This window comes from Mycteria americana, chromosome 3 (assembly GCF_035582795.1).
Source record: "Mycteria americana isolate JAX WOST 10 ecotype Jacksonville Zoo and Gardens chromosome 3, USCA_MyAme_1.0, whole genome shotgun sequence".
NCBI lineage: Eukaryota > Metazoa > Chordata > Aves > Ciconiiformes > Ciconiidae > Mycteria > Mycteria americana.
The window spans coordinates 105,872,026-105,898,593 of record NC_134367.1 but is presented as its reverse complement, the minus strand read 5'-3'; the positions used below and the strand labels follow the sequence as shown (position 1 = coordinate 105,898,593).

The 26,568-nt window shown below is 40.3% G+C and overlaps 1 protein-coding gene across 8 annotated transcripts in view; it reads left to right on the top strand.

The window, feature by feature from the left end:
- ESRRG (estrogen related receptor gamma) overlaps positions 1-26,568 on the top strand; it is a 392,451-nt gene that overhangs the window by 174,766 nt on the left and 191,117 nt on the right. Inside the window, exon 1 of one of the 8 annotated variants that reach the window (XM_075496433.1) lies at positions 2,966-2,988. The exons of the other annotated variants lie outside the window; for them this stretch is intronic. Coding sequence (XP_075352548.1) covers positions 2,987-2,988 — 2 coding nt within the window. The 5' untranslated portion in view covers positions 2,966-2,986. Of the gene's footprint in view, positions 1-2,965; positions 2,989-26,568 lie in introns of those variants that run through there. 8 annotated transcript variants of the gene reach the window in all.

Genomic DNA, 26,568 nt, shown 5'->3' with positions numbered 1-26,568 from the left:
TGCCTCCCTTTGCTTTCCTCCTCCTTCGACATTTAAATCGCCTTTCATTGAGCTTAAAATTATGCCCGGATTAGCTATGTAACTACCCTAATGTGCCGCTCTTACGGAAAAAGTCCTGGGTTTATACAGGAGGTGAATTGGAAAGAAGCAGAAGATTGAAGCCTTTTAGCATTCAGCTTAAGTGCTGGTTCCACTTGCCTGAGCACAAGCTGGAAGCGGCGTTGTTAGGATGCAAGCCCGCACCCTCGCTGTCACTGCTGGTCCTTGTGTAGTCAGGTTCCTGCTTGGAGCAGAGCAAATCTTTGCTCAGTTAAGCGAGCGTCAGTCACAGGCGAGCTTGGCTGCCAGCCCAGGGTTGTTAGACTTTTCCGTGCTACACCCGAATGAGATATTGAGGAGACATGGCTACCTAAACAGAGTCGAGAAGCACTAGATTAAAAAAAAAAAAAAATAAAATAATTAAATTGTCACGGGGATGACAGAATAATTTTGAGAATATGACTTACACTTCCAGTGCTCGCTTGGGAGGCTTGCAGTAAGGAACCAGCGTTGCTTGCTTGGTGGCAGATCCTGTGTGATCTTGTTTAAATACCTTTCTCTGTTTTCTTGAAATCTAGAGCTAGAAGGTAATGCTGACTTCCGAGTGAGAAACAGGGGCATGGCAAATCACAGCTTAGCAAGCTGAAGCACATTGATACCATCCTGCAAGGTGCTGAGCTCTTTCAAAGGCGCTAAATTGCTGCTTTCGGCTTACATCAACAGTGGGCACTCAGCTACTTGTGGGATTGCGCTTTTACGTTGCTCGGTTATTATCCGGTCAAACAAAATCAACGGGATCTTCTTAAAGTGGAAAAGGGATCGTGAGAAATAAAGTTGCAAAGTTTTGGGTTGCACGAAGATGCTGGCAGTGGGTATTCTGCACAGAGAGTAGAGGAAAATCAGGGACGGGGTAAAAAGAGATAAAATAGGAATAGTTTTTAAATAGGAATTGCTGGCAGAGCTATTAATCACACAAGTCTTTGAGCTGTAAGGGTTGCGTGAGTGGAGCTAATACGAAAGAAGAGAGATACTTTGCCGATATCTTGAAATACCCTATTAAAAGCAACACGCAAAATTAAAGGGAGATAATGTCTGAACAGATTAATGACGTGTAATAATAATTAAAAAAACCCCAAACCTACAGACAAAACCCAAGTACCTTCAAAAATCCGAATCCCCAGGTGTGACTGCTGTTTTGCATGGGATAGCCTTTTAATAATCAATTTTGCAAGTTGCTAGTCTTGTCATACAGTCTCAGCTCTGAGCTCTGACTCTGATCTCATTTATACTAGTACAAATAAATCAACATTTCTGCCGTTTCACTGGCTATATGCTGCAACTGTGACCAGAACGTGGACTCTGCTAGAGTCTGTGGGTTTTTTAGCAGGAGATTTCACAGTGTCTCTGAAGTGGGTTAGAAAAGGAAGAGAAAAATGTGTTTTTCATTGCTCTCTAAGGTAGGCCACCACCTGCTCTTTGCAGACTGCCAAGCTAAATGGGGACTTGATGCAGGTAGAGGCTTTTTGTCTGAAAGGAGGAATCAGGCATCTGTGAATGTAAGAGAAAGACTTCAGACATAACTTTCATTGTCATATTTCTTTTCAAAATCTACGTCATCATCTTTGAAATGGTATCGTCATTGCAGTCGATTCAGGGCAAACCAAACACAGGTTTAGGAATTTGCAAAGGAGAATAATCTTTTCCTTACATGGGATGATACTTTTTTTTTTTTAAAAAAAGTCCTTTTCCTGCTGTTTCTATGACCTTCCACCCCTAATGCACAATTGTACATGTTTAATGAGAGAAAACAAACCTAAATTCTGCACTGACCTGGACTTGCAAAACAACCAGGGTTTTCAGTGAGTCCTTCATAAGCTATAAATCAGTGCAAAATTTAGCTCATATTGCATTCTCATTGGAAATGGGTTATATGATAATTTATGTTGAGCTGATCATAACTAAGCACCTCATGGTAGTGTCCTTCAAAAAATTTTAATCAAGATTGTCTTTGTCTCTCCACCTCTCTTGGTGCAATTTCAAGAGGTTTATTTGCATGTCAATCTGCACGTGTTACTGAAGTTATTCCACTGAAGCAGGCACAACATCTCGGCTGCATACGTGTTTTACAGCAGCATAATGTCAGGTGACTCTCTGCATTTATTTCTGATTCGTGCTAGTGGAAGAGTCAGGCCCTTAATTCTCTTAAGCCCAGAAAACAGGGGTATTTCCAAGTGCCTGTCAGATCTGTTTTCCAAGTCTTTTTGTGCTTCGCAGTGACTGTGCAATGAGTAACGTAGGGGAAAAAAACTGTCGATCCTATGAAAATCACTGAGATGGCCCAACTTTTACTTTAAAATCTATGTCAAAAAGAGTTTCTAAGTATGTTTGACATTTACTTTTAGATGCATGTTTTCTCTTGAGGTTTTTCCCCCGTTTGTTGTACGGTGAACAGCAAAGGGGTTCCAGAGAGGTGTCTTGGGCAGCAAATATCAGGAGAGTCCTCTCCAGGGCAAACTTGCCAAAAGCTCTTTACATCAAGGACTGTCTTATTTTACAGTACTTGTGCAATCTCTGATATGAATGGGGCTCTGCAGAGAGGACAGAGTTGCTCCATAATTGGTGATAATAAACAGTTTCCCACCTAAGTATGAATAATCAAGACAAACTGGGTGGGGAGAGGTGTGCTGGTGAGGGTGGGTGTGTTGATTTCTCATGCAGGCTTTTTTCTTTCTCATAATTAAAGGCTTACGTTATGAAGTTACACATGGGTGGACTCCTGGTAGAATCCTAGAAAGGATAAACAAGTTTTAAACAGATTTTGAATGGATATTGAAGACAAAGATTATGAGCTATGACCAGAGAAGTTTGTCTCCAGAAGCCCAGCAGAGGATATTTTTTAGTTAGACTAAAGCTTTAAGCTCACTATGTGTCAAGTTTGACAGCCGAGATGTAAGTAGTTTTCATGCCGTGGTGAAGCTTTGGATTTGAAGGTGGGAGACTCGGGCTTTGTTGAGGAGTGACTGAAGCGGAGGAGTAGGAAAACCAAGGTACAGAAAACATGTTCAGACAACGGTAGCTGTAGCCACAGCAGATGGAGGGAGCTGGGGGAAGCTGGGACAACTGATGTGGGAGACTGTGAAGGTAGAGATGTTGGTTCTTTGGCAGATGCTTTATAACTTGCTCCGTGTGGAAATGTCAGGAGATGCTCAGTACATTTGCCCCTAGATGCCGCTAAATCAGCAGTCGCTACCAGGCTTCAGGTTTCATAAGTCTCATAAAATTAATGGAGATATTGCCACAAACCACTCTCTTTCTCTCTCCCACCCTTTGCTATGTCTTGTCTTTTTTTTTTTTTTTTCCCCTTCCTTCCCCTGCCAGTAAACATTAAAAGTTGAGGCTGAGGTATTTCCAAATTATCTTTTCCTTCCCACCGGTCATTTCTGGCTGTGTTCCAAAGAGGGAGAGAAGACGACAGGTTTTCATTGGTCACTTAATTGTGTATGTCCATTGGTTTTTATGACTTCCAAATTCATATTTTTGTGTGCTTGGGGGCTTTTGTGACAAGGTGCTAATGGGTTCCTGGCTGGGCAAGCACCTGTGTCAGAATGTGTTTCATTGTGTCCCTTATTTTTCCAGCTCTGACTGCTTCTATTAGCTTGCGTATATTCCTTTATTGCAACCCCCTGATGTACTTTTGTTTGGGTTTTTTTTTTTTCATGGAATATAATCTGCATGTACAAAGGAAACTATTATTCTCATGTGCAAAGGAAGCTATTACTTTTGATACAAGAAGAGAGAAAATGGGAGTTTCAAATGAGAACTCCACTTGTATGTGTGCCTGAGAGACAAGAAATCTAGGAGATACAGAAATGACTTGGACCACTGACCTGTCCAGGGATTTTCATCATATGATCTGAGAAGTTCTGCGAGGTGGGCTGTGGGTAGCTGGTAGGTATCATGCTGCCGGAAAATCTCATTTCCAACTGTTAGGCTGCGTGAAACGGTAGATAACAGTACCCTACATGGCTTCCTAATAAAGTGGCTTCCAAATGAACTCTTGTGGTAGCTGCTCCAGCCTTATGATTGTGAAAGTGAAGAGAAACAGCTTTAAAAGCAAAGCAAAGCATCCACAAGGTGATCTCTGTATTAGACTGTAATCTATGTTAGGAAGAAGACCTTAAGTCCCCGCAGGTTATTGTGTCTAAACCTGTGTGCTAGTTGCAGCAACGACTATCTTCTGCTTCTGAAAAAGAAGATAAAGACTGGCTTTTCTTGCTTATTTTGCTGGTATTTTCTCTAATACAAGTTATTTATTGATGACCTGATGCATTTTGGGAGATAATATTGGTTTCTCGTTTTATGTCTATGCAATAATTTAGCATTTTATTCTGGCCCAAATGTGGACAAAATTTGTTGCAGATTTTGGCCATTTTAGCACTACCTGCAAGTAAATCCAGTCCGCGACTGTTACGCAGTATGCTGTCCCTTGTTCTAAGGAGCAGCTTCTGTAACATGGCTGTCATCAGCTCTTTTAATGGAAAATTTTAGACTTTTTAATGCTTCCTAGTTTGCTCTTGCACATTGGTTTGCCCTCTGCACTTCTCCAAAGTTAAAGATCTAGCTGATGAACTTCTGGGTGGGGAAAATACAGGGTTTGGGGTTCACTAAAAACAGAAGTAGAACAGATTTAGAAGTGTGTTTAGTTAACAGACCTTTTGAAACTGAAAACCTGTAGGAATACCACAAAGACCTTAACTTCCAAATCTATAGGACAAGGCATGAACAATAAAGGGTCTCCTGAGACCTGCATAGTGCACCCTGGCATAGGTCTTACAAATAGTTTTTGTATATTAGTTTATACAGTCATGTTATAAGAGAGAGAGGGCCAAGAGTAGAGGAACAGGATATATAAATGAGATTTTTATGACCCAAATGTGCACATGAAATGTAGGACAGACTGGATTCAAAGTCAGTTCCCTATTGTGGAACCTGCCTTTAACACGGGACTTGCAGTATTTTCCATTGTGCTCCAAAGACAAAGACTATATCGTGCTACAAAAAAATGATTATGTCTAAGCCTATATAAATTTAAATATATCTATTATTTTTCACTCCCTTTTCCAGACAGATTAGCAGCAACTCTACTCTATGTGTTTATTCTTTCCAATTGATAGACATCTTTCGTGATTTTGTTTTAACTGATTCGTAACCATTTTTCCTAAAAGGAAAACGTCCTGATACCTTAAAAACCAAATATGTCTGTGACCACTGCTGGTCTGGTGATCATTTCTAGAAGCTTTTGTTTTCTCTGTGCAAGGAAGAAGAGAGAGGAGTTTTCTTGGAATTTGCTGTCTCTGTGGGGTTTTTGCAAATGTTATTTCATTGGAGGTTGGTCTTATAATTCAGGAGTGTATTACAAAGCTTGTCTGCTTAGAAGCCTTCCCTCTGCCCCTGGCTAATAACAATGACAATGCGTTGGGAACTCCTTTAACACGTGGGCTGGACGGCAAGCTGTGCCCTGCTCCTGCCGCTGGGAGAGCAGCTGCCAAGGAGTCTTTTGAGGCTCTCTGGACTGACTTGTCCTCCATCCCAGCACTGCTGTACTTTGGAGCAACTTCAGGGCTACTCTGTATTGGTAGCTGGATATCCGTACGTGATACCCGCAAAACCATCAAATTACAGGACAAATCTGTTTCGGTGGCCGCTGCCCAAACCCTAGCACTGTGCTGAGGAAGCAAGACAGCAGCTCTAAATCAGATGGGTATCTGGGGCTTGAATCTTGCACCTTGAGTCCTCGTAATCCGTTGTCCCCACAACCAAATTCACCTTCCGGATATGCTGCTGTGAGAATTTGAGTAATTCAATGTCATCAATTAAGTTATTCTAGAATTACTCCACTGTAGCTGAGAACAAAATTAAGCCTCTAGTCTGTTCTGGGAAATTAGACAGATATGTTTTTTTCTAAGTGGTTTCTAATACATTTCATTAGGAAATTATTTGATGAATGTCATTTAGGCATTGGTATAGTGTCTGGGGTTTGAACAGCCTGACAATTTGTAGCTGGCCAAAAGGAATGAAAGGCTAATATCTTCACAGAACACTTCAATATTTTTAATCCCCCCCCCCCCCCCGCCCCCCCAAGCATTGAATACTTCAAAGATGTCATAAAGACATGGAATAGGAGATTCATTCCTCAGGACCTGGGAGTGCTCCAACTTATTTTCCTAAATGAGCTTGGCTATCTTAAAACTTAGACCTCTCATGGTATTAGTTCATATCTGTGTCAGTTGTTGTAATTTTCACAAGTAAGCAGTCTGCAAGAGAGAGGCAGAGATTCAATTATACTTTTCTTAAATTGCCTAAAAAAAAAAAAAAAATCACCTAGATGTTGTTCTGCCATGACTTCACAGTTTCTAAGGTACCAGAAAAACTTTATGCTAAGGCTGATGCAATATTCTTGGCCACAGAACAATTTATCTGAGTTCACTGGAAACCTGAAGGGAGGTGAATCCACCAAGGTCGGTGGCACGCTTATATAACTTTTGCATTGTGAATAAACAGATGTTCGCTTTCATGCGCATTCACACCTATAGTACTGGACATTAGGTGAAGTATCCCAGCCTACTGATGCCTCTAAAACAGGTTTGTTGCTGCCGGATTCATGGAAAACTTTAAAACAAAATCCTGTTGGATGCTGACATACATGCTGAATATAATTGACTGCTGTTGATTTTCATTCTCATTTCTCTCATGTTTGGAACAGAGGACTAGACCTGGCTCTTGGTTAAAATTATAGGTTTGTGGTTTTGGTGTTTTTTTAATAATATTAGTGGGGTACTTTTGGATTTTTGCAAAGACAAGTGAAATCTGGACCACTGGACCTCTGTTAATTCCTCAAACTAGGACTTTATGAAATGGTGTCATTAAAAATTACCTGCCATATACAGGAGGCAAAACAGCTACTCATCTAAGAAGTGGTCCTTGAATTGTGCCTTGGGCCATTTTTTCAGAGAGTATTACTGTATATTAACTTAATCTTTTTTTTTCTACATCAAATTGATGTCAGATTTTCTGGTTTCTCCAGTTATTCTACATCACTCTGATGATACAGAAAAACCCTATACCTATTTTGGTTGGTTATGTGCCTGTGTAGGTTCATCTCGCGCTGTCAGAACAATGCTAAGCTCTTGAAGTGTACCTGTAACTCTGGTGTAATGAACGCCTACTGCTTTTGACACATGAGCTCTTTCCTTATCTTTGATATTTCTCTTATTTCTTCTAACCTTCCTCGTGTAGCTTTACTCCTTTCTTCTGCCATTCTGGTCTCAGGTCTTGGACTAATTTCTCTCTTCTTACACGTGTGCCAGATAACTAGCTCTTCTTCCTTCCTCAATATGTACCTTGCATTAGGCGTGTCCATACCTATCTGCCAGAGAAATGAGAAGAGGGGTGGAAGAGGATCAGGATAGGCAAGAAAGTTTGACAGAGCACATCAGTCAGTTTGTCTGTCCAGTCTCTGTCTTCCAGGCTAAACTGCATTGACTGTAATCTTGATCGTAGCTTGTTAGCAGCACGGAGCGTTGTTTCAGCTGCCCGCAGAAATGCACCTGCCTGGCCTCTTTGGCCGCTCCGTTACAATGACGGGGCAGGGTAACAGTAAGAGAATAGCAAGAGATAAGTAAGTGGAGGATCCTTTTCCATGTGTGAGATGTTTTTGTTTCTTTCTCTCGAGATGCAAATGTTAGCTTGACAGTGGTCAAAGAGAAATGTCAAGAAAAGAAATGGAGAAGTTGAGAGCATTTGTTGTGCCAGTACATCTCTCTCTTACACACCCTGTGTAAAGCCAAGAGAGCTCAAGCCTATTAACTGAAGATTTTAAATTGTATTAATAAATGTCAGTATAATCCAGGATAGTTAGTCTAACCACACCTGTATGAGTATCTTCAGCTATGTTTAATCCATTTCTTACAAGAAAAACCCCACCCTCTGCATTTTTCTTGAAGCACTTTGCCTTACTCTGTGCCTTTAGTCTTCAGCCTCTGTGTTTTTATGTAATTAGCAACAGCACCTGGAGAGTTGTGCGCAAGGCCTCCTACTTAACGTTCGCAGTGAGGTTAACCAAACAAAGTGGACGCACTATGGTTAATAAAAAGGTTTTCTTAAAGCTTAATGATGCTCAACAACAAATATAAATTGGGGACTCATCTTTTCCTTTGCCTTCCTTTGAAAAAGTAGGAAAAGGAAAAGATGGTTTGTCCAGCTAGAACCTTGTTAGAAGTATGTCAGGGAGCTGCAGAAGGAAAAATTGAGAAGAAAAATATTACTATGTGATATTCATAGTCCTTGTATCAAGGAATCTACATTACTTTAGAAACGTGTAATTGGTGAAGTCCTAGTGAAACATGGAAATATTGTTACCTTTGCTTTTACAAAGAGGCCTCTGGAGAGGCAGATGGATTAAGGGGCTGTGAATGGGACCCTGGAGTCGCTCACTTGTAAAATCAAGAACAAAGAGGAAAAATCCTCATATTCATCTTCTGTTCTGACCCACTTACCATGTTGTTGCCAACAGATAGAGTGAAATAACTCTGAATGTGATGTTTAAACCAATTGTGCTAAGGAGAAACAAGCCCAACTTAAAGCCGGCCATAGCTAAGTGAATTATTTCCTTTTTGACTATGACAGTTATCTTGAAATAGCCCTTTGATGAAATCCTCTCCTCTTTCAAGTCCTTGGAAAAACTCCTACGACAAGATTCATTTCACCTAACTTTAGACATCTCTAGTGTAAACGTCTATATCTGAGCTCCCCATCCTCAGCTCTCTTTATAGCTGGTGGAGAGAAATGGGGCCTTCTAGGGTACGATTCATGGTCCTCGTTTCAGATAGCTACTTTAGAAGAGAGAAATTCAACACCGTAAGTACCTGCCTCTCTCTGTCAGCTTTAAAGAGATACTAGATGAGCGACTTTGGTGGCACCACCCTGATCTAGTCAGAAGAAACCCACCTGTTGTGACTTCAGAGGGGATTGGGACGCCCACGTTTTTTGCTTGGGAAGACATCACTAGCTGTATGTGGGAAATGCTGGGGTTCTTGCAGATTGGCAGTACGTTTTGGTTATGATCTCAGCTGCTTTCACAATTCTATCTGTAGTCTCAGAGTTCTGTTGCGTGAAAATACATTTAACTGTGGCAAACCTGCTGGAGTTGTATACAGGGCGTTTAAGCTTACTCTCCAAGGTACTGCTCTTCTGTACCTACAGTGTCGTCATTCCTCTTCCTAAAACCGTAGGTAAATGCTGTGAATCTGTGGACTCAGTCATTCACCCCAAAGCGTTCTGGGAAAACTTCAAGAATCCATTCAGAGTAATGCTAAAAGAAAATAAGTTACTCTGGTATCTCTTCTCTTCTTGTACCAGGATTCTTTCCATTCCTAGCTTAAGGTAGAGATGAACCACGGGAGAAACAGGCATGGGCCATAATGCAAAACAGAAGATTTAGGAAATCATGTGCAATTGCTACATGGAGATCAAGAATAACATTGAAAGCATGCTAAGCAGCAGTCAGTATGTAGCAGTTCTTCTGTGGAGCTTTATCACAGTGTCTTGTGAAACAAATTTGATCATTTAAAGGTGGGGAAATAGCCGTTTGGCCTTTTTTTTTTTTTTTTTTTGTTTAGTGGAGAAAAAAAGAGGCATACTGGCATAATATTGCAGGTGCTGTTTAGGTGCTTTCACTTTTTGTGTTGTGATTAGCCCTTTTTTAGGACATGTTCCTTAGCAAAGGTTGTCTGTGTGGGGATAGAGTAAAATTAAGGTAAAAATCTCCTGTGTTTAAAATGGTCTGGTATGTTGTGACTTGCCGTTACACGTGGTGAGGAGGTTGGTGGCATAATTGCTGAATTCACTGGACTTCCTTCACTGGGGAGTGGGTACATTTCAGAGCCCGTGGTTTCAGAGTCACCGCAGGCCAGGTGACTGTGTGGAGGTTGGTGTTGGTCTCCCTGCCACGGTGGTCGCCTGGGTACTGAAGAGCTGAGATTAGTGCTGAAGAGCTGAGATTAGTGCTGAAGATGACTGCTTTGGTCAGCAGTCCATCTCCTTGGTTTGGTGTACATAAATCAGGGTAGCGTGGCTGATTTCAGGTCTTACACGATCGCTGGCAGTCTAGCCTGCCATGCTTTGAGATGGTTTACTCTTCTGGATGTTAAGAAGTGGATATGGTTGACTTAAAGGAGCAGTTTCTCTGTAGCTGGAGCGCGTGCATGGAAGCAGAGCAGAGGAACCTGTTGTGTCCGTGGAAGGATTTGATGTGTGGGTGGGAAAGAAGAAATCGGAGCCCTGAGAGGGTCATAACAAGACAGGGGCTGTAGGAGGAAAGCAGGAGAGAAGTTAGGCTGGCAAATGATGAAGGAGAAAAGAGTATTTAAGTTGTCTATAACTTCTTGGAACTTCAGGGATGGAGGGTCATTCTGTCCACTTACATACATATAAATCCAGAATAATTTAATTGCCACTGTCTTCATGTTATACTCATGTGCAAACAGAGCTGATGAAACTGGGGCTGATGTTGTTTTGTCCCTTGAAAAAGGAATACTTAGACTGCTTTTCATCATGTTGTCACCCATCATGTTGTTTTAGTGGGATCCAAAAGAAACTTCACCCAATCGGTCCTGTAATAGTGGGACAATAGTATGTCTTAAAAGGAAAGAAGAGCCTTCCATATAGAGGAGGAGAAAAAAAAAAAAAAAAAAGACGTGGTGAAAATGACAGGTTCATGTGTTTTGCATGTTTGCAAGGGAGTAAAATAATGAACTAGCTTTTTTTAAAAATCTGTACATAATTAATTGCCTTTTTGGGGGTACTTAACTGTAAAATATTTTAGCTATATTAGAAACTAAAAATGTGCTTCCCTGTTCTATCTGAAGTGCTTTAGCATTTTCTCAAGACGAATTGTGTTACAGCAGTTTAAAACACTATGTTATCGGTACCCTGTGTGAGACCATTGTGTCCCTTCAGCTCTGTCAGTCTTCCTCTTTCTTCCCCCCACTTTTTCTCTCGGTAAAAATGCCTACTTGTGTGTTTGCTTCAGTACTGTTACTTAGCAATTTATTTCCTATAATTAACACATCTGTACGTACCTGATCCACAGGCAAGTGAAGATGAGGGAACGTTTTCCCTTCAGATCAGTGGTTTTCAGATGTGACCCTCAACAGATGATTATCAGATGCTGAAATTCACATCTGAATAAAGGGGGCTCTGTGTGTGTATGCATGTAGAAATGCTTTCTTTAGCCTAAGGGATAGCAGTCAATACAGAAAGTGAGATGAAAACCAAATTTTTGCGGAACGGAGATTTCATTTTAACTAAGTATTTTTTCCCTTTATTCTTCTCCTCTCTGTCTGAAAAAATGTTAAACACGTTGAGTCAGGGAGACATTCCTGTGCTGCATTAGAATAGCCATCAACGTCAGCCGAGACCATTTGGATCATGTCACTTGTCCTAAAGTGTGTAGCTGTTTTTAAAGAAAGAACATGTCATGTTCTGTACAGGGATCTTTAATGCATGAAACTTGTTTGAAGCAATAATAAATCAAGTCCTTGCTGCTAAAACCAGTGTCTGATTTTTCCCGCATGACAATCTCTATCTTTCCATGTGTAAAAACTGAGACAATAGCAAGAACAATTCCGCACCCAGAAGTATTGCAAATAATTTTGATCGCAACTAACTAAATACATAAATCTAGCAAAATAAAGAACTGAGATACAAATGCCCTATGCATTTGCCACAAGGTTTAATAATGTACTCTTTTTCTACAACCATCATTATAGGAGGTTGCAAGCTGTGTAGAGATATTTTCATTATTCATGCTCTATTGAGTAGGCAGTTCTGCAGACATTTTTCTCACCTCTCCTAAAAAAGTGGAATAATTAAGACCAAGTAGAGTGTTCAAGACTTATTTGCCTATCATTTTCCACTCTTTTACACAAGTATTATTTCTATTAGATTCAAACCAGTTACTGGTGATGTAAAGAACAATCAGGCTTTTGCATTTTTAGTCTTTATTAATTACTCCTTTTGACAAGAGTTGTGCATAGCCATAACTAATACAAGTAAAGGAAATGTAAATGCAAATCCATTTAAATTAATCTGGAGTAGTTTAGAATTGCGGGCGATTTTAGCAGCATGACTTAATTTCAAAAGGCCTGTGAGAAGGTGACAGAAATCTCAGCCCTGGCAAATGTTATTACTGCCTACAATGTATAGTAGTGTAATCATAATTACGAATGGATGATGCCAAGATCCCCATTTGGGCTTCGACAAGGGCTGAAGCTTAATCGAACAAAAGGTTCAAGCTTAATCGAACAAAGGCTTCAAGGGTCTGATTCTTTGCCACCTTGTAAAATGCCTTGCTCTTTCCTCCACTACAGATTCACCGGCTTTGGATTTGGGCAATAAATTACGAGTATGAAAATGTATTTTCATACAAAATACACAAAAAATGTATTTTTTTTTTTTCCCTTCATGTACGGAAAGCAAAACAAAAGCCCTCAAAACAACTTGGAGAAGGGTATCAAAGCGGCAGCACTAAGGGCTGGGGCCCCTGTAATAGGGGTGGGCCATGTCCAGAAGCAGAGCCCAGCCAAGGCACCTCCCGAGTCCCAGGGGTGCTCAGGGAGCGCCGTGTCGGTGCCCACTCACTCCTCCGCTGAGAATATCAACAAAGGTGCCAAGCAGTGCCAGCTGAAATTATCTTTGCTTTTTAAGTATCTGTGGGCTCCAGTCCGCTCGGGACTGCAGAGGGAGCAGAAGTGCATTTTGCATAGGCTAGGATTTGAACAGCAGGTTGTAATGACTTTGAGTTACATCAAGAGCAAACTTGACTTCAGCCGGTGACCTTGAGCTGAAAAACGTTAGCCCATTATCAGCGCTCCGAACCACGAAGTCGCTTTGTATGGTTTTGAGTGTTTTTGCTTATGTAGATTGGTTTATTTATTTTTTTAATCTGGTGCAGCGTAGTAGAGGTAACCATCAGTTTGTTATAAAACCGAGTGCTGTGTTGACCTTTCTCCTTCCAGTCCGAGTGCAGTAGAAACCTGAGGTAGCCATCACTTGTTTGTTGTTCCATTCAGTGGGCCGCTTGAGAACTTCCAATTTCCAACAGCTCAGCTCCGAGGAGCAAACTTGAGCGCGGAGGCACAACATGTGAAGTGTTGTGATTTGTTGCCATGATGACAGTGTCAACTTAACTACAGCTGACAAACAGTTTTTAAATAGAACATTTCAATTCATTATAGTATTCTCCATCTGTTTTTTTTCTCTTCTGCATACATGCAAAACATCTGAGAAATGCTACCACAATGGCTTAGTTTACTTATGTAGCCGCTAACATTAATTAGTTGTTGAGAGTGGTAGTTTAGGGAGCAAGTAAAATGATGAAATTCCCCCCTCAGTAAAGGAAACTATTTTATTTATTCAACAAAAGATGCCCAGTAGACCTGCTTCCACTTTTAGAGAGAGTTTTTTGAATTCATTTTTTTGAGCATAGGTTCTATGTTGTTGGGTTGTTTTTTGTTTTTTTGTTTTTTTTTTTTTTACTACTCTTGTTACCTCTTGCTTTTGCCACATTTTGCTTCCTTCCCAGAAGCATCTACCACTGCTATTTCCAGTGTGGAACTGGTAACAGAAGGGGACCATCATTTCATAATTAAATCAGGCTGCTGGGGTCAAATTTAGAGGGTTTTATTCATGGCTTTGCCACTGGCTCACTCTATGACCTTGAGCAAGTTGCGCATTGCTGTATCTCAGTTTACCTATAGGTAAACTAATATTGACTTCCCTTGAGGGGATATCATGAGGCTTAATTAAGCGTCTGCAAAGATCTGCGAGATAGAGGACTGAAAGCTGCCATAGACATACAAATGACGATGATGATGATGATGATTTGTGCCCAATTGCACCACTTCCCACAGAACTGCCACCGTAGCTGCTGCGCGGATTAGTTGTCAGGTGAACTATGAATCTATCAATTCATCCATCATTCTCCCCCTTGTAGATTGAGCCCAGCTGGCTAGCTTTGCTTATTAGTAGCTTTTAATAAATCAAATCATATTTGCTGTTTTAATTGTATCTTAAAGGGTAGCATGGGTCTTTGCTTTTAAATTAAAAACACTGTGATAATGTAGACATTAGAAGCTGTGCTGCTGCTCTTGTACTCCGCTGTTCTCAAATTGTTGACATAAAACTGGGTTAAAAAAATATGTTTAAGGAACCTCATAGTTTTAAAACATGCAACTACTAAATTCTGGCAGAGGACTTTCTCTGGATGCCTCTTTTGCAAAGTTTGGGCATCCTTGTTTGTAAATCGTCTCGGAGCACTGTCTCAGTAACCACATTTTGAAAATTATAATCTACTCATCCACAGGAATCCAAGGTGAAAGTAGTTGAAGATTGCTGTTTGTTGACAGAAACAGCCATGTCCATGCGGGTGTGTGGGGGGGGGGGAGCCAAAATGATGTAAAATCAGGTTAATGAATTATTCAAGATATACTTTATTGTGATTTTTATTTTTAAATAACACTGGCCAAAAAAGCAATGGGAGTAACAAACTGACATGTTTTATTTTTAATCTAGGGCCAAAACTGTATCTTACAAATCTCATTAAAATGGAGTATATCCACTAAAATATTGATAATACAATTTCGTTTAAATTTGGTTCTCAGTCATATGAAAAGCAAAGGGCCTACATGGAAATGGATACTCTTAGAGGAATCCTACTTATTGAAATCAATGGGAGTAGCCCAGCTGGCTACTTTTTCCCATTACTAATTTATAGTAAATCAAGCAATACTTCCTCTTCTAACGTATCCTAAATGCCAAGTCATGTAGGAATTCCTCACCAAGTGCAGAAGAGGCTTAGGGTTAAAAACAGCAGGAGTTTCCCATTGATTTCAGGTAAGCTTTTACCCAATATCTTACTGTATTTTAGATTGTCAGCCTTGGAGCTTTGTGGAATTTGCCGTTCCATCGGGTGCAAAATTTGATTCAAGGGTTCCTAGTAGGTAAAAGTAAAAAGGAGCCATTTGACTCTTTAGCCTTCCAGACAAACTTCCCCCGCCGTAACTTTACTGTTTCTAGCAGAATTGCGTAATGATGATAATTAATTCAAATGGCAAGCAGGAAAACCAACACAGCGTGTGCGGTCAATAATTTCTAACTCCGGAGAGGAGATCAAAGAGGAAGGCAGCAGGGAGGAGGAGTAGCCTTATATAAATGTAAAGGAAAAACTCTCAGTAACTGAGATAGCGCAATGAGGAGATAACAGAATTCAAAAAGATTTATTAAAAAAGCAAACAAACTAGTTAACTGGAGAATTCAACTACTGGAACATAAACTGAGCAGAGCAGTAAGCGGAGCAGTAAGCTGAAGCAATATATTTTTGGATGTGCTGGTCTTGTATTTGACCCAAAGGCCCCCTTTCACACCGTAAAAGGGTGTGAAAAGCACAGACGGATTTTAAAACCTTTACCACCGTACACTGGCGATAGGAGGAAGTATCTCGTAGAGGGACGGGCTTGGAATACGTGCCAAAGCTGGGCTTCCCAGCAGGAAATTGCACAGATTGCTGGGGATCCTCCTGTCCAGACCCTGCCTTCGCAGCGCGAAACTGCCCCGTGGTCCTCGGGGCCGGGCCGGGACACCGGCAGGGTAAAACCCAAACACGTGCAGGGGTGCTCGCTGCCGGCTGCCAGGTGTAGGTATGCCCCGATGAACGTTGTGGAGGAAAGGCAGTATAGCTATTAAAGCCTCCGGTATCCCTGTGGCGATGTGCACGGCTGAGCGATGCAGGTTTCTGCAGAAGTAGCTTGGGCTAGTATTTTTCTCACCTAGGTTTGGGAAAAAAAAAAGGTCCGGCAGCAACGAAAAAGGGGTGTTGCAAATCAGAATAGCATCTCACGCAAAACAGTAATGTGTACAGAGCATACAGTCACATTCATTTTCTTTGAAATCAGTCAGAATTGAGTTTGAACACCTGTCAGAGGGGTTTACGAAGCTGGAAAGGTGAAATTCAGCGAGGAAGGCTGCACAAGAGTTTAAGACAAGTATCGAGGTAGATTGGCAAAGGAGCCATTGGTTTGGCTAAAGACATTTCTGTAAGGAGCGGATGAGGCAGAGCGCCGAAGGCCGTTTGAGCTAATGATGTACACAAGCACAGGAAAGCACAAGTATAGTTACAGCAAGGGCCAGGCATTCAAAGAATTTAGGCAGAATTTCTTTACAATGGAATAAACTACAAAGGTCAGGAATCAGAGCAAGAGAATAGTATAAGGAAAATATTTTTGTCTATGTATTAACGTTCTTCTTACACTTCCCTCCCAAAGACTACTAGTCCTTTATTTAAAAAAAAAAAAAAAAAAAATTAATAGTGTGTCTAGGGATGTGTTGCTTTTCTATCACCAGCCTGTAAATCGGAGGGGGAGTATTTTGTGTTGAAGTATCTTGTCTTTTCCACTTACAGAAAAATCTTTCTCTTGCTCCCTCCCTGACCTCTTTCTTTTTTTCTTTTCTAAACCTGAACAGTTGTCTGAAGTGACTTCACTCCAGGATCCCACAGTTGGATAAAAAAGAACAAAATACAGAAAGATAAGTTCTTAAAATCACTCTGGGCTTTCTCTAATGGTAATCATTAGCCCTGTTCTGAACTCTATCGACAAAATGCTGGAGTAGTCTTGAAAGCCGAGCGAGTGCTCTTTTAAAGGAAGAACTGGTTAATTAGAAGATCTAATGCAAGTGACCTAATTCTGCAGCTCAGCGCTAACTTTTCTAACACACAATAATGTAAAGACTGGAAACGATACATATTGATTCATGTAAGTCAACAAGTTGAAATCTTGATTGGAAAGTTAATTTCTCCATAGCTATTTAAAATCATCATCTTCTTTCCAGACCAATACTAGGTATTTTTTTGCCTGCAATTTGATACCCAGCATGGAGCTCATGTACGTATGTACAGGGAGCCACAGACACACAGAGAAGATACTTAATGGTCAAAGAATGAGGCAACCGTGCTGTTACGCGTAAATGACGCAGCTCTGAGTTACGAAGTGATCTTGTAACAAGTGCAAAAGTTCTTCTTGTTTTCTAAAAAAATAAATAGGAATTTACTTTTAATCACTTACATGGCTATTGTTGAGGATTGAAAGTTATTGCTGAGGGTACGTGAATGTTTTCACCATAAATCAGAACATGTGAAATGTCACTGCATTTTGGTATCCAGATATGCCTCTTTTAAAGGCAACACTATTTTCTGTCCCCTCCCCTCTGCTTTGAGTAGCAAAGATGTGTAAAATAATTTTTCTGGCTGCAGATGGATATTTTAGACGTAACAGGATAGTATAAATTATTCCTCACTAGGCCTGGTAAGATTAATGCGTAATCTACCGGCATTGTTCTGGTTTCCTTTTTCTATAGACAGGATGCTGGTAAATTGTGATTCCTTACAGCGCCTTGCTGTAGCGTCTCATCTGAACTTCAGGAACAGTTGCGCTTTGGTGTGTTTATAAAGGCCGGCTGCAAAGGAGGATCTTCGCATCCAACTTTAGACGTCCAGTCAGAGTGGGTGAATAACTTTCCGGAGGACCTCCCCTCCATCCACTGACGGTGTTTAGATGTCTGGCTCCTCTCTGTAGGGGCTCTGAATCACACCTAACCTCGCCAGCTATGATACTGGGTCCAGAGGGCTTTCCTGTCTGTGTCACTGCTGCGTATTTATATATAATTCCTTTTTTGATTTCTGTGGGAGTTTTGTATGAGTGAGATGTACAAGATTTGTCCCAAAAGAGGATGTATTTCAGCTGTAGTAGGGTAGGCTGGTAGTGTATATAGATATGGAAGGGCTAAGGTGGCAAAGGCTCCAAAGCATTGATATGTGAATGCTGAGAGGTCTGCAGATCTGGGAGCAGTAAGAATAATTCAGATTATTTTTATACCCCAAATGCCCAGAATAATCTGTCCAATGTTCTAGGCCCAGTGAAGGTCCTAAAAAGTATTTATAAATAAAGATATGAGGTTCTCTCAATCTGACAGCCCCCTCGGTACTTTTATATTAAAATTTAATTGCGCCGTGGAGTATTTACACGCTCTCCTCTGGTGCCTGGAGAATTTGCGCGCTTAACTTCATTGGATTTCATGGAAGAGGCTTTTGGGGCACCAGGTCAAAGCAACTTGTTAGTCTCTTGTGACAATTAAGAATGAAGATTTTGGGGTCTTTTCATGAAAAATGTTGGGAATTTGACTGTAGTCTAGACTAGTTCTTATTTCAGGATGACTTAACAGTTCCATAGCGCAAAGGCCAAGCTACGGAGATAGTGACTGAGTAACACAGAGACACTGATCATCCTAAGGAGCAGGAAACGCGCTCTCTCCCTCTTTTTTTTTTTTTTTTTTTTTTTTAAATCAGAGTCTGTGATGATGCTGTTAAACAAATTAAGTGGGCCTGTTTCAAAGAGATAATTTGTGGTGATCACATGTATCAAAAAGAAGAGCTAGCTGAGAAAAGAAGCATTGAAAAAACCCTCAAAATAAATGGTAAGAATTATTTGATTCAGGTTTTTAGTCATAAGGAACTACTGTTATATGAATGCAATGTAACTAATATTCAGTATTGCTATTTCACAACTGCTTCATAGCTCAGCCACCGATGTAACATAGCCTGATGCTTGTCTGTGATGTACACCGATGGTGCGGCTTGGGTTAAGTCATTCTATCTATTTGATCCCTGGATTGCTGGCTATGGTTTATTCTTGTTCTGTAACGTATCAGTTAAGAGAATAGCTTTTTGGACTGAAACTGGAATAAGCTGGGGAACAAGTGGTGCGCTGGTTTGTGATGAGAAATGGAACCAAATTCATACACATGGATCCTTCTCCACTAGGAGAGATTCAGACTACTTTTATTTTGAAGAATCCCAGTGTACTGAGTTATAATATGAAACCAATTGCAGTAAAAATCCAGCACACTGATTTCAGTAGAGTGTAGTCTCTTGCACAATATGGCAGCATTTACTTCTAATCAGTTTTAATTCAGCTCCAGTTTGTAGTGACTGAATATGATTTCCAGCTGACAGAGGCTTAAGCGGATGCTTACGTGAAGAGTTCAGTTGTATATAGATAATTCTTTCCTCTGTAATAAATTTTTCCCACCTAGTTGGTAGTTTCACAGGAGAAGCTGGCATGAGCGAGCGCTCCTGTACCTTCTCACCTCTGTAAGGCTTTATTTCTTGACAAGAGTTAAGCCATGTTGATAATGTAAGGAAGCTGTTGCACGTGTGTGTTTTTGTTTTGGTTTTTTATCTGTCAGAATGAGCTCTGGGAAAATGGACAGACGTAAAATTATTTAGTCAAATCTAGATGGGAGACTGCAAAGAACTTCTGAAGGACTTAACTGGCTGCATAATGATACATGAAATTCATTGATGATAAATGCAAAGTAATGACTACTGGGATGGAGAAATTTTACTAATTGTCTGCCTAAAAATTTTACTATTTGTCTAACTGGACTATCAAATAACTATATCAACTCAGGAGAGAAACCCAGCCATCAATACTGACGGTTCCTTGAAGACATCTGCTCAGCACACAGCTTCAGTCAAAAGACAGGTTTAGGTACATGAGAAAAGAATAAAGAATAATATGGAAAATACAGTATGCCGTTATGCAAATGGTACTGGTTCATCAAATGGGTGACACCATCTCAAATAGGGTATTACAGATTTACCAGGAGTTCAGAGTGAGTGAGGCAAGAAGAACGATCAGGTGCATGGGAAAACTCTCATATGAGGAGAGATTGAAAAGACTGGGATTGCTACCTTTCGAGAGGAGATGAATAAAAAAGAACATGATAAGACTCTAACATTCGTTATTTTGCATAGAGAAGGCAGTTTGGGAACGGCTTTTCTCTCTATCTCATGATACAAGAACAAGGGAACACTATGGAAAGGTGGCTGATAAATAATTTTTCACCTGATGTGCAATTAGGCAATGGACTTCTTTGCTCTGGGAAGTTGCTAAGGAATTTAATGTGTTTTAGGAGAAAGTCTGGCGATGTATATGAATGAGAATATTCTGTGTTGTTACTATCTATAAAAAAAAGGCTACTAAAAGAGATCTGAAACGATACGCTTTAGGTTTGCACTCTAATTGCTAGGAGACATTGCAAGGACGCTTTCTTGGGGGATGGGTTATCCCAGATCTGCCTAGTGCAGGGTTTTTTTGCATTTTCCGCTGACGCATCAGGTTCTGCTTATAGTTCTAGATGAAACTAGATTTGAGCCCATGTGGCAATTTCTGTGTTCCTGGTTGTTTCATTGTCAGGCTATTTCAACGGCTCTTGATGCCAGCTCAAATTTACAGCCATATTACATTGTGCAAGCTACTTGTGGCATGAACCGTCCTTTTGTTTGGAACTTCTTCAGCATTTACAAGACAGTGGGTCATGGTCTATGAGCACGGTTATAGGCACAGTGGTAATACAAACAACAAATAGTAATTGTCCATGTGAACATTTAGAAAACATCCCCAACTACAAAAATAAATTACTATTGGTAGTAGCAGTTGTGCATCATATATGGGAATTGTTTATTATTGCAATTGTTACGCTTTCTTCTCTCTATGCAGGAAAGAAGTTATGGCAGGAGAGAAGATATTAGTGAGTAAAACATTTCCCCTTGGAAACCAGTGTCCAACTCCACCTCGAGGTCCTCACTAAAATAATGTTTGTTATTTTTGCCTAATCCCCAACCGGCAGGACTTTGCATTATGAAAGCATCACAAGACCCACTTTACAATCTCGGCTCAGTATTTGAGTTAGTCAAGGAAAATGAACTACCTTTGGCCTTCAGAGACTCTCTGGGCTATATCCTTCCCATGATACATGCGTAGCAGTTAACTATACTACTACAGCGTGCCCTAGAGAGGAGAATATAGTCCTTACAATGTTTGTCCATTCGCTAGGATCTAGTGATTGCTCGATTATAGAAAAGCAGCCTGTAGACTGCGCGTGCACACACGCAACCATATGTATGTATAAGTCTGTGTGTATGTACACACATTTATAGGTATCCTACTATATAGGCAAACGTGTATATACATCTGAAAATTTTCCGAAGCAGATGACCGCCTCCTGCTGTTGAAAATTCTCCAAGGGAACTCGGTGCACCAGTGTGCAGTCCCAAAATAAAGCACTGAAAATCTCGGCAATCCTATGAGGTTAATAAAGTTCACTGTTGCTTAAATTAGATCAGTGTAATTCACTGCATCTCTGGCGGAAATTAAATTTGTGTTTAAAACTAAAGAGCAAGCTAGCCAGGTTCAGGAGCACATTTGGGATGCAAAATACATTAGGCCTATTGCAAGTTGGTTATTGCTTTTGGTGCCTTGAAGTCCTCAGATGAAAGTACTCTATGATGTAAGAAGTTACTTGTGGTATTACACATACCATTTATTATCTGAACTCTTTTTTTTTTTTTTTTTTTATTCTTTTCTTCCAAGAAAAAAGGAGGAGAAAAATCGGAGAACGTTAGTTCAGTCTATTCAATCCTTATGGCAAATGAATGAGATGCTATCAAGTCCCCTCCTTTGTCCAGATAGTTACCTGCATTGACAGCAAGTTTGCTGCACTGCTTTGATTCTTACACATATACAAGAGAGAATCAAATGGGGTTGTTACACAGCCCGTAAGAAGCCATCACTTTCCATCTATCTGACATAAACCCGTGTTTTTGTTGTTTTCTGCAAATAGTGTAAGAGGTTTCTGCCATGTTCTGGAAATGAAAAAAAATCCAAAGGGTTTTTTTCCTGCTTTGAGAATGAATATGTGGAGTTAGAGCTTTTCATAGATATTTAACATGGAAGAGAAGCTGCGGTTTCTCATCAGACTTCATTATTAAAAATATAATAACGTTATGGGTTCTAAGTACTGGCGGATTTTTTTGCTACGGTGCTACTCCCTAGTAGATCGCACTAGGAAGTTGGAGATGAAACTACTGTATGCAGACAAATCCATATTGTTGCTGTCTGCGTGCTTGCTGTGAAACTGCTCTACAGCTATACAGTTTGAAAGCAGAATCTCATGAAAGTAAAATCAGCATAAAAGTCAGGTTTAGACTTCTATATTCATATTTATGAATTTGAAAAACCTCCACCATGATCTTATCTGGAGCTGTGGTAGCAGTTGACAACAAATGTGCCCTTGAGAAAACTGTGTACGGTAATGCAATGGAATTGTGGATATTCCTTCCCACTGCTACTTGCTTGCATCGATGTTACTAATAACAACAGTGGTGATTATTATTAGAAGTTTGGGTGCCACAGAAGGTTTCTGCTGGCCTGCAAGCATTGCTCAGCCAACTGGCTTTGAGTTTGCGGTAACTACTGTGCAATGGATTTACCTTTGTACTCTGTTCACAATGCAGGGCCACTCTGTTCTCCCAGACTGTTGTGTTTATGGGCTGCTGAAAATTAAAGGTAATTAAATTTGTTCTTCTGAAGTCCTCGGTTTATTGCACTACTGCTGTTCGAGCCACACTAGTTTGTATTTGTTTCTCAAACAATGAGACCTCACTCCCCCCCACCAGGTTTTTCTGTAGACCCATGACTATTCTAAATAAAACTCAATCGTTACTAATAAACTACAAATTAAAGTTCCTCTTGCCCCTTATTATTAGGGTAAAAAAGTTCTGGTTTTCTGCAGTTTCTAATACTCTGTTGAGACTTTTGAGGTAGTCAGCTAGAGAAGCCTCGGAGCATGCTGCGATGTTTGGCAAAATCAGGCAAAAGTTGTTAGGTATTTTTTTCCTCAGTTACCAGCTTGTTACCTGAAAAATATTTTAATATAAAACTTGACACAGGAGGCTAAATAAGGACTAATGGGCAGAACATGCCACAAAAGAACATGCTCAATAGCAAGTGTAAATATAGCAGTGTAAAAATAAGAAAAGATTATAAACCTCATTCTGATTCAACCTGTATATATTTTTTAATAGTCATTTAAAAGACACGGCATCGTGGTTTATGGGGTGAGTCCTCCAGTCTTTGGACAGAAACCCATTAAATTCAGGGCCTGAAGACTGCACAATTTAAAACATACCAAGACTAAGGAGAGACAGTTTGGGGAGATTATAGTGACAAGGTAGTAGTCGGGAAGAAGGAACATTTCTTGTAATACTTATAACAGCGTTTCTTAAAATAATAATTGGGACTCCTAGCGAACAGATTATGAAACCTTCTTTCCTGTGGGAATTTCATTCATTGAAGGTGTTCAGCTGATTAAGTAAACTGCCCAGAGTGCCAATTAAAAGGGGTAGACTTTACTTAAATTTTCCATATTTACAGTGCTCAGAAATCAAAGCCAGCCTGATCTGTATGGCCACCTCTGTTACAAAGTCCAAGTGTCTACGTTGTTTAAAGGGCTTGTATCTCATTGTTTAAATAGCCTTTTGATAAGTAACAATATAATAGTGTTGGTGATTGCCTTCAGATTAGCCTATCAGGATGGCCTTTTAGGCTCTAGTCCTGAGTTTTTCTTTTTGCTTTGTACCCATATTATTAATAAACAAAGCACATGGGTCTTTGAACTTCCAACCAGCACAAATGCCTGTGTGTTTGTATGCATGGGGTCACGTGTGTATGTCCGTGTGTGGCATTTTGGTTTGGGGTTGTGTTTCTTTTCAAATGGAAGTGGTGGCTGAATAGAGTATTAGGTCAAGGTTTTTAAAATTAAGCTTCTGTAATTCAGATTTAATTAAAATTATTGGTCAGGCAGAGAGGAAGCCATAAAGGTAGAGAGAAAAAAGGACAGAGAGGAATGAATAGAGCAAAGGTAGGGGGAATTAATATGTGAATAAGATAATAAAAGAAACAACGAGGAGGAAGAGCAAGAACTGAGAACAGGAAGATGAGAGAAACTGGGAGGTGATTATCTGCAGCGATTATTTTATTTGCAGAGTTACTAATCCCAGTGCTGTGAGGTGTTACTTGTTTGGCAGCGTAGTGACGTTCTTGTTGAGATGAGAAGGAAGAGCATGGCATAAGTTTTCCAGGATAGATGCAAGGATTTGTTTTATCCACATACAAATAAATCTGAAGCTCATGGCGATCAAGGAATTGTTTGTGTTGCTTCTGCTTGGAACTGTCCTTCGGTTCCTTGTTGTCGTTCCCACCTGAACAAGGTCTTGACGGATGTCTTTACGTCGCTGACAGAGGGGAATAACAGCATCACCCGGCCGTTGCCTGCTCAAGTTTTGCTACGAGCTTCAGTTAGCAGGCCTGCTGCCCTCCGTTTATACCTGCTGGGGAAGATGAATCGGAGCCTGTGGTGGGAAAGGCAGGTGACAGGTGTGTGGGGTTAGTCCATATGACAGCGTTTGACATATCAAGAAAGAAGGGAACAGACCTTGTTTCTGTTCGGACTCTAAATAAGCTCCGAGTTTCAGAGTAGGTCTGCAAGATCTGCAGAGAGTTGCTGGTTGAGTTTATTCTTACCGGAATATATTTCATCTGACCTGGATTGGCCATTGAAAGTGGAAAGTCTGCACTTGATAATTATGGCTTTATTTTTACTGGCTCTTTCAATAATTGAGCTTTAAAACTGGGTACAAGTTCTTGATTATAAAGTAGAAAATATTAACCTAATATCCTGGTGCATTAGGAGAGGCACATTTAAACAGTGCCTTTTTTTTTTTTTTAATCTGTAAAGTATGGGGCACACCTGTAGCATGGTAAAGCATAAAATACCGCTACAACAGTACTCACTCTACTTCTCTTGTTCGCTTACGGGACTATATAGGACAGGCACGGCAGTACACTTCTGTGAAAATATGGTTTGTAATGTTATATGATTCGTATAATCAGGAAATATTGAACATTATGGAGCATTCAGTATTTGTGTTTGAATTGCTATAGACTTGAATACCTCTGATGCTCAGAAATAAATCTAATGAAGAAAAGAAGAAAAATGCTGGAATCAATGTTGGTGGCTAGTACTAAGAGTAAATGGAAGTACGGACATTTCTTTAACTGTTTCTTATAATCCAAAGATATTCTATCAGCCACTTAGTTATGAACGTGCTTCTTTCTCTTTGATAAAAGTACTTTTTCTTAAAGGATCAATTAATTGTCCCGTAAAATATATTAGAGGTTAGGTTTTGTAACTATCCAAAGTTATAAGGCTCTTTGCCCCAAATTTTGGTGCAGAGAGCCATTAGCGGTTATTTTTTCTTCTTAGCAGCGCTTTGACAATTGATCTTCAGAAGAATTTTACTCGGGAATCAAGATAATTTTTGAACACAAGAGGGGATGTATACCTGCCAACATTTCTCTGAAAAAAGATGTGTAGGAGATGCATAAAGATACCACTTCTGCCTTGCACTGGAGAGCTTTCTGGAGGGGTGACAGGCTGGAAACGTGGCAGTTAATTTTCCTCCAAAAAAAGGTTTTGAAACTGACTGGCTCGCATGTGATGTCGCTTCTTTTTCCTTTTTTCTTTTCTACCCCACCAGCTTGAGATGGTTCTGTGGAATAATAGGCCTGGCCAGTTTGGGATCTGAACACAATCTCACTCACTCTCATGTTGTTTGGCACTTGAACAGGAGTGACAGGCTTTGGTTCCTTTATCAAATAACTCAGTGTATCTATTTTTGTAAGCCGTGTCATTGGCTGAAAAATGCAGGTCCCTCTACAATTATGGGGCATGACCAGGAGGAACACAGGCAGCCGGGCTTCTCTTGGACTCCTACCAGTTAATTGAAATTCTGCTCCAGCCAGTTGAGATGGGAAGTGATATGAAGATGTGGAAAAACCTGAGTTGAATTGATTTTTCCCCCTCTCTTTTTTTTTTTGGTTTGTTTTTGTTTAAAGAGAAAAGAAAAAGACAATTGGTCGTGTTTATTAACAGAGTTTGATACAAGTGCTGAGGGACAGGCCACGAGAGAGTGGGGGCTCACAAATACCGCTGGGTTTGTTTTCTTTTGCATTTTCTAAATGAAGAGAGAGAAAAAATTTTGCATGCTTTCACCACATTGACATGTATCTGTAGCCCAGCTTGCTAAGTTTAACCAGGGAATATATACATAAACTCTATAAGCATTACTATTGTGGCATTTTACAAGAAGTTTTTGGTATATCTGCCCGCCAGTTTTTGCCTGCCACAACTGTTGTTTACCCCTAAGAATTTTCAGAGGTGAACACTAACCGTACTTGACTTTTTTTATTCTTTTTTGCTGGTGAACAAATGCTCAGTATTCTTCCACTGTTTAAGGTTTTGTTCCTCAGAGCTTATGGGATGATGCTTTGTCAACAGTAAGGCCAAAAAGCAGCAAAACTTTCATTCCACAGCCTCCCACCACGTGAGCGCTTGCCCTCAGAGGTGTCTGTCCTGTTACTCAGACCCACTCATTTGGATTACCACCAGTTCGAAAGAAATTTTTTCTCTTCTGACTTTGCAAGAACACAAGTATACATTTCTTCCAAATTTAGG